Source organism: Ursus americanus, chromosome 33 (genome assembly GCF_024610735.1).
Source record: "Ursus americanus isolate L20-20 chromosome 33, mUrsAme1.1.p, whole genome shotgun sequence".
Classification (NCBI taxonomy): domain Eukaryota; kingdom Metazoa; phylum Chordata; class Mammalia; order Carnivora; family Ursidae; genus Ursus; species Ursus americanus.
The window spans coordinates 19,060,422-19,068,005 of NC_142159.1; the positions used below are offsets into that span (position 1 = coordinate 19,060,422).

At 48.2% G+C, this 7,584-nt stretch overlaps 1 protein-coding gene across 1 annotated transcript in view; it reads left to right on the top strand.

The window, feature by feature from the left end:
* SPATA21 (spermatogenesis associated 21) overlaps positions 1-7,292 on the top strand; it is a 29,101-nt gene extending 21,809 nt beyond the window's left edge. The window contains exons 11-13 of the mRNA XM_045804296.2: positions 5,408-5,580; positions 6,470-6,647; positions 7,186-7,292. Coding sequence (XP_045660252.2) covers positions 5,408-5,580; positions 6,470-6,647; positions 7,186-7,243 — 409 coding nt within the window. The 3' untranslated portion in view covers positions 7,244-7,292. The remainder of the gene's footprint in view (positions 1-5,407; positions 5,581-6,469; positions 6,648-7,185) is intronic.
* The last annotated feature ends 292 nt before the right edge of the window (positions 7,293-7,584 follow it).

The following is a 7,584-nucleotide window of genomic DNA, read 5'->3' on the forward strand; positions in this document are numbered from 1 at the left end:
AGGGGGAGTGGGAGAGGAAGAAGCAGGCTCACAGCGGAGGAGCCCGATGTGGGACTCGATCCCGGTACGCCAGGATCACGCCCTGAGACGAAGGCAGACGCTTTAACGACTGCGCTACCCAGGCGCCCCCCCTCATCCAAGGTTTTAAAGCTTTGTTAGGGAAGATCCAGTATAGTCTCTCCTCTAGGGCTGAGTGAGTCCCGACTACTGAAAGAGAGCTCATATAAGAGTTCTACTCATTCCACAGGTGTTCAACTAAGTCTTTCTGCTCTGGCTGTTTGAAACGCATGTGTCTCTCAGCCATAGGTAAACTCTGGTAATTACTTGGTTGTTTTGTTGTTGTTGTTCTTTGTCTGGCTTCATAAAATTTCACACTCTGTGTGTACTGCTTAGCGTGCAACCAAAGACTTAAGAATACCCCATGCATGTTTCGGCAACTCCTTCTTTGCATGGCTCGCATCTCTTTGATATCCTGATACACTAACCCCAGTGGCCTCCATCTTCACCAACTGTCTGTCCCCTTACCTCAGCGAGTCTCCTGTTCTGCCTGGGTGCCACTTCATGCACCGCAGTCCAGAAAGTACCTCCAGGCAAAGTTCTCTGGAGATCGTTAAGTTCACCTCATTGGTTTCTCCTCTCTCAAGGATTATAGTCTTGTGCTGCCCATTGTTCAACATCTGACAACAGTTTCAGCTATTTTGTCCATGTATAGTTATTTCTCGCAGGAAGACAAGTTCAGGACCAGTTCCTTCATTATGGCCAGAAACAGTATCCTGTTCATTTGTCTTCAATTCTTTTTTTCCCCCCGTTCTTCAGATTTGATGATTTCTATTGATCTGTCTTCAAGTTTACTAATGCTTTTTTCTGCTATCTCCAATCTGCTATGAAGCCTATTCAGTGACTTTTTCACTTCAGTTATCACACCTTTTGGTTCTAGAATTTCCATTTGTTTCCTGTTTCTAGTTTCTGTGTCTCTATTCATGAAGATCACATTTTCCTTCAATTATTTGAATATATTTTTAATATCTTTTTAAAAAAGGTTTATTTATTTGAGAGAGAGAGAGAGCATGCATGTATGTGCACATGAGTGGGGGGAGGGGCAGAGGGAAAGAGAGAAGCAGACTCCCTGGTGAGCAGGGAGCCTAACGTGGGTCTCGGTCCCAGGACCCTAAGATCATGACCTGAGCTGAGGGCAGATGCCTAACCATCTGAACCACCCAGGTGCCCCTTTAATAGCTCTTTTAAAGCCATTGTCTACTAAATCCAACGTCTGGGCTTTCCTCAAGTTTGCTTTCCAGGAGTTTATTTTTATGGGCCTTACTACGGGCCACATTTTCCTATTTCTTTGCATGTCTAATAATTTTTTTAAAGGTTTTATTTATTTATTTTAGAGAGAGAGAGAGCATGAGCAAGCAGGGCGAGGGGCAGATGGAGAGGAAGATGATCTCAAGTAGACTCTCACTGTGCACAGACCCTGACATGGGGCTCCATCTCAGGACTCTGAGATCATGCCCTGAGCCGAAACCAAGAATCAGACACTTAACCGACTGAGCCATCCAGGCACCCCATGCATGTCTGATAATTTTTTATTGTGTCCTGAACATTTTAGATGATATGGTTTAGAGACTGGATTCTGTTTTGTTTGGAAACTGGACTCTTCCTTTGATGAGCATTAATTTTTTGTTCTTATAGGCAGTTACTGGCTGATCACTTTGAGTTTATGGAGTCTTGGTTTTTTATTTTGCTAGGACATATTTGTGAAAGGCCCAGGTGTTACCTAAACCCTCTAACTTGGTAGACTCAACTTCCAAACTCTGTTTCTCCGTGGATTTTAGTTTTAGGTAAGTAGATAGAGGTCAGCAAATTATGGGCTGCAGGCCACATTCAGCTCGCTCTGTTTTTACAGTTAAACTTTCATTCATCCACACAGAGGATAGGGATTCCCTGATGCTACACCGGCAAAGCTGAGTACCCATGATCACTTCTGTGATAATGAAATTGTCTTCTTCTCCTTGTAGTTTTATCACATTTTGCTTTATATTTCATGTTTAGAATTTTGTATTTCCAAGGGATGCCTGGGTGGCTCAGTCGGTTAAGTGTCTGCCTTCAGCTCGGGTCATGATCCCGGAGTTCTGGGATCGAGCCCTGCATTGGGCTCCTTGCTCAGTGGGGAGTCTGCTTCTCCCTCTGCCTGCTGCTCCCCCTGCTTGTTCTCTATGTCTCTCTCTCTGACAAATAAATAAATAAAATCTTAAAAAAATAAGAATTTTGTATTTCCTGATGAATTGAATATTTTATCATTATATGGTAATCGTTTGTGTCTCTAGTAATGCTTTTTGTCTTAAGGCCTAATTTTTTAAATATTAATATGTTATACCAACGTCCTTTGGTTAGTATTCAACTGACGTAACTTTATCCTTTGAGTTAATTCTTTAAAAAAGTAATGTGTACATTGTTTAAAAAGCCAAACAGTCCGAAAAGGTTAATAGCAAACACCCGCAGTTTCCTACACCATTCTTTGCCATGCTCCCCACTCCCTGAAGTCTCCCTTCCCAAGACAAATTCTTTTGACTCTCTCCTTACTTTGAAATAATATGCATGTACTCCAATATTTTGGTTAGTGATTTTTTGACTTGTATCTATTGACTTCTTATTATGGTATGGATTTAGCTGTCTGGTACAACCATCCCCCAAGCTCTACCTATTCTAACATTATCATTTTTTACTAAATAATTTGGGGGGGGCTTCTACTATTATGGCTATGCAATTTTTAACAGCTGAGTATTTTATTATACTATGATTTCACTTCCTTGTCTTTCTAGTTCCTGAAGTTGACAATTGCCTTGATTTTTTTTTTCTTTGTACTCACTAAATAATTCCTGTGCCTTCTTAGAGTTTCTTTTTCTTGGAGGCATGTTCTAAATAATTTCATTATTCTTATTTTTGGATTAATTTCTTTTTAAGCCTGTTGCAGAGCTGTCATCTTGGGGGTCTGTTGTCATCCTAGGAATTCTTTCTTCCTTTCCGCTGATTAGGATTCTGTTTGTTAGATTGCATGCCTTACTCTTCCTTGGTTTGCTTAATCCTTCTTGGTTTGTTTGGTTTAGTTAAAAAATAATGGGAGCATGTTTCCCTAGTAGCTTTTTTGGGTTAGAAAGGAAGTGATTCAACAACTGGTCAGTAATGCCAGCCCTATTCTGTCTTCTATGCTATAGTGATCTAGTCTAAGCTTGTTGTCCTTTATGGCAGTTGCACTACCAACGTGGGATCTCCCTTTACCATCTTCCTTTACCTTTGCTTCTCCTGTGTTGGATCTCCTGTTTTCTGTATGTCTATCTTTTCTGTTTTGGTTTATGCCCTCACTGTAGAAGAATATGTCCTCCAGTAGCTTCTGGAGAAAGAATGCATGGGATACAAAATTTTTGAGATTTTATGTGTCTGCAAAAAGAGTTTATTTATATTCACGCTGAGTAGGTTAGCTGGGTATAGAATTCTGTATTGGTATTCGTTCAGGAATAGACCCCAATGCACTACAGTTCAAACAAGATAGTTTATTTCTCTCTTATATTGACAGTCCAGAAGAAGGAGGCAGGAAGACAAGGCTGCCCAGCACACAACTTATTGTTTCTTTCTAACTTACTGTTCCACCACTCCCTAGGTCAATCCTAAGCCAATTTACCAGCAACACATCTGAATTCAAGCCCGCGGGAAGGGGAGAGAGGAAGTGGAGAGCGAGCAATTTCCTTTAAAATTGTGACCGAGAAAGTTGCACACATTTTGCTCATGTCCTTTTGGCACTTGTGGGGTGAAGTTATTTTCTAGGTCATCCTTCTTATCAACATGTTGCCTTTTCAGGTCCTAGTTTTACACTGGAGTCTAGCTCCAACTTCCATGTGAGGGCTCTGGTATTCATTTTCTGTGTTCCATGTGTGAAGCTCATCAAAACCCCAAATTCTAGGCCCCAGAGATAGGCAGAGAACCCAGCAGAACCAGCAACTTAAGCCTTGAATGTTTCCCAGCACCGAGGAGCGTGCCCACCCCTCACCACTGCCTCAAAGCCCTGGGTGGTCTGGCTCTGCCATATTGCTACCCATGTCTCCCACTCTTCCTCACATACCAGGCTCTAGCCTCTCTGGCCTCCTTGCCATTCCTAGAGCCCACTGAGCTCTTTCCCACCTCCTGGCCTTTCCACATGCCATTCCCTCTGACTGAAAGACTGTTCCTCCAGAGATATTCATTTGACTTGCCCCCTCCCCTCATTCTGCTCAAATATCACCACCCCTGAGACTTTTGTTGACCACTGTGAGCAAAAGAGCCACTTATCACTACCCACTGTCCAACTTTTACTTGCCCTCATTACACCCACCATTACCGACGTGGTCTTGTATTTATTTGTTCATGGTTTGACTCTCCCACTAGGTGCGTGCCTAGGTAGTCGATTTAGAAAGGGATTCCAGGGAGGAGTGAGAGAAGGAATTGTGAACAGAGGAGGAGCCAATACGAGCATGTGTTATTGAGTCAACCACCCCCAGGATCTTCTGAGGAGACTATGAATGGTGGTTCAGAACTGTGTCAGGAGAAGAAAGAGAAACCTGTATACCTCAGCTGCTGGCTCCTTTGGTCAGGGGTGGCCCCCACTGTGGTTTAATTCCCCTGCACTTCCGGCTTGCACTCTGGGCATCAGAGAAGCTCCAGGCAGGAGGCTGCTGAGGTGAGGCCACCTCAGACTGTCCCTGTGCAAAGCTGCTCGAGGACCATGTGGAAGTGGTCACTGTGGCAGTGGCCGGAGTGAGAGAGGGGCTGGGACACTAGGAGGCAGGGACCTCCTATGGAGATGTCCTGCCCTGCCTTCCCCATCACCTAGATGTGCGGCCAGCCTGCAGGCAACACCCACTGAGTGTCTGCTGAAGGCACGAGCAGCTGCAGTCTAGTGGGCAGGCAAGTAGCAGTGAGTCAAGAAAATAAAACTCAGATCTGGAAGATGAACAGGTTAATCGCACAGCTGTCTTACAGAGCACGTGTACATCTAAGTAACAGTATCAGTGACAGAAATCATAGGTGACATTGACCAGGCTCGTTCCATGGGCCTTGTTGCTGAGTGCTCGATGGGCCTTGTTATTTAATCCTAGAACATGAAGACTGTTCGATCCGTTTTACGCAGGGGAAACCCAAAGCCCAGAGAAGTCTTGTGACTTGCACAGCTAGGGTCAGGGTGACTGGAGTCCAGAGGAGACAGTGACAGGGAGTTAACGGCAGAGCTGGGACTAAAACCCAGGTCTCCTAACTCCTGGGCTGGTGTCCCTGTCCCAGAGCTGGTCAGACAGAACAGGGGCTCCAAAAGAGTGAGGGGGGAGAAGGGTGAATTTAAACACAGCCGGGCTGAGCTGGGCGGGGACTACCTCCCCAGCTATTACCAGAAGAAGCTGAAGGAAGGCACCTGTAAGGCCCGAGAGATGGAGTTGGCCATAGGCCGGCTGCGGTCCCGGAAGAAGCTTCCCTACAGCCCCCAGCAGGCAGACTTGGAAGTCCCAGAACGAAGGGTCCTCGGGATCCTGAGCCGGCTGAAGCAGCAGAACTATGGTGAGGGCCTTGGGCACGGTGAGCACTCTGCTCTCCTGCCCGCCTGGCCTCTTTCCCTGGGCCCCACAGCCAGACCCAGGAGCTGAGAGACACGGTTTCCCACTTCGGGCTTAACTGTGCGCATCAGTCAACGGTCTGAAAACCACTACCCCACCTCTCGCGTTCTGACAAGGGCCTTCTCCACTCTTCCCTGGGGCTTAGCCCTGAGCACACGTTGGTCCTAAGAGCCTCCACTGAGCAGGGAGGGTGATTAGCAATCCCAGCTCACCATTTACTGAACACCCACTGCGGTCACTCCCCATGCATGCTAGACCCTTCGTAGATGTGCTAGAATTTAATGCTCACGATCAGGTTTACCCCATGTTACAGATGAGAACAGTGAAACTGAGCAAGTTTAAGCCCAAGGCCTAAGGCCCCACAGCTAACGTGTGTCAGAAAGGGCAGTTTATACGCAGGTCTGACTCCAAAACCTGTGCTCTTTTCACTGGGCAAAGCTGCCTCCCCCTAAGAGCAGGTGCCATTGATTAGACTCCTACTGTGTGCCAAGTGATGGGCTAGGAGCTTTCCAGAGTCTCTCCAGTGTGCCTGCCAGACTGCCAGGACCCAGCACAAAGACACGTGCTCCTGTGTAAGCTGTTATTAGCCCTTATGCTGGGCTCGGCATTTAGCTGCACGCTGAGCAAGTATTATCCCTTTAACCCTCATCGTCAGCTCTGTGAGATGGGTACTGACCTCCAGCTTACCCAGAGGCTCAGAGAGGTTAAGTGATTTGCCCAAACCCACCCAGCTCAGGATGTGGCAAACCTGGGATTTCAGCCTGGTCCCCTGCCTCCCAAGGCTGGACTTGCTCTGAAGCATTCCCCGCTCCTGCCTCCTCCTCCCTTGCCAGCTGCCAACCTGCAAAGCCCCTACGCCCAGGTGCCCTGCATCCCACTGTGTCCGCGGCTGGACAAGAAGACGGTCCGTCGGAAGCAGGGCAGCCATTATGTGCTGGACCCGTGCACCCCTCCCAGCCTGGGCCCCGACATCCGGAGCCTCCTCTTCCAGTCAGGATCTCAAGGAAGCAGGTAGGCGCCCAGAAGGCAGGAGCTCCAGCTCAGGCCCATCCAGCACCTTTTTTACGAGGCCCTGGCCTACCCCAAAGGGAATCCATCCTTCCAAGAGACAATGCCTGGGATACTGCTGCTCCAGGGAGGAAAAGGGGGAAGGATGGAAGCAGTAAGGAACTAAGCTTTGTTGAGGGCCCATGTGCCACGTCGACTGTGCTTGAGTCAGGGCACTTCTGCCTCGCTGTGCCCGGACTCAGTGGCATATGCCGTCTTCCTCTCAGGCTGCTACCACCACGTAGGGGGTTAGCTCGCAAGTCCTTTGCCTGAGTCTGACTCCATGTTGGAAACAGTAGGAAATAGGCTTAACTGCTGGATGGACGGAAGCTTCCCCTGCCAGTCCCCTTCCAGGTGCTTTGGGGGCAAAAGAACTCAGGACTTGCAATCAGGCCCCTGAGCCCAACTGCTTGGCTCCATTGCTTCCCAGGGAAGCCACCTCTCCCCTGGGGCACGTGGGAGTGGCTCATTTCCTCCCACCCTTCTCCTCCCCTTTCACTAGGGACCACAGCTCTGAGAGCCGAAAGTGGCTCAGCTCTGTGCCGGCTCGAACCCACTGACCTCTGGAGTCCCGACTCTGGGCAGCTGCTCAAGGCCTGCAGGTAGACAGGTCTTTAGGCAGGTGTTGCTGCTGGATTTTACTTTTGTGGCCTGGTAAGCCAATAAACACCAAGAACCTGGGCCTCTGTGTCTGCTGCCAGGGAAGGCCCCCAGGTTTTCACCCCTCCACTGGGCTCTCAGAGGGCAGGGCCCCAGCCTCCCTCAGGCTTAGGAAACCCTGAAGCAAGACACATCTCAAAACCCTGCCGGGGTTGGGGCTCCTGCTAGAGTGACCCCGGGCACAAAGTCTCGGTCTTCTATGCACTCTCAAAGCACAGAGCTGGGACTCTCTTCAGACGAG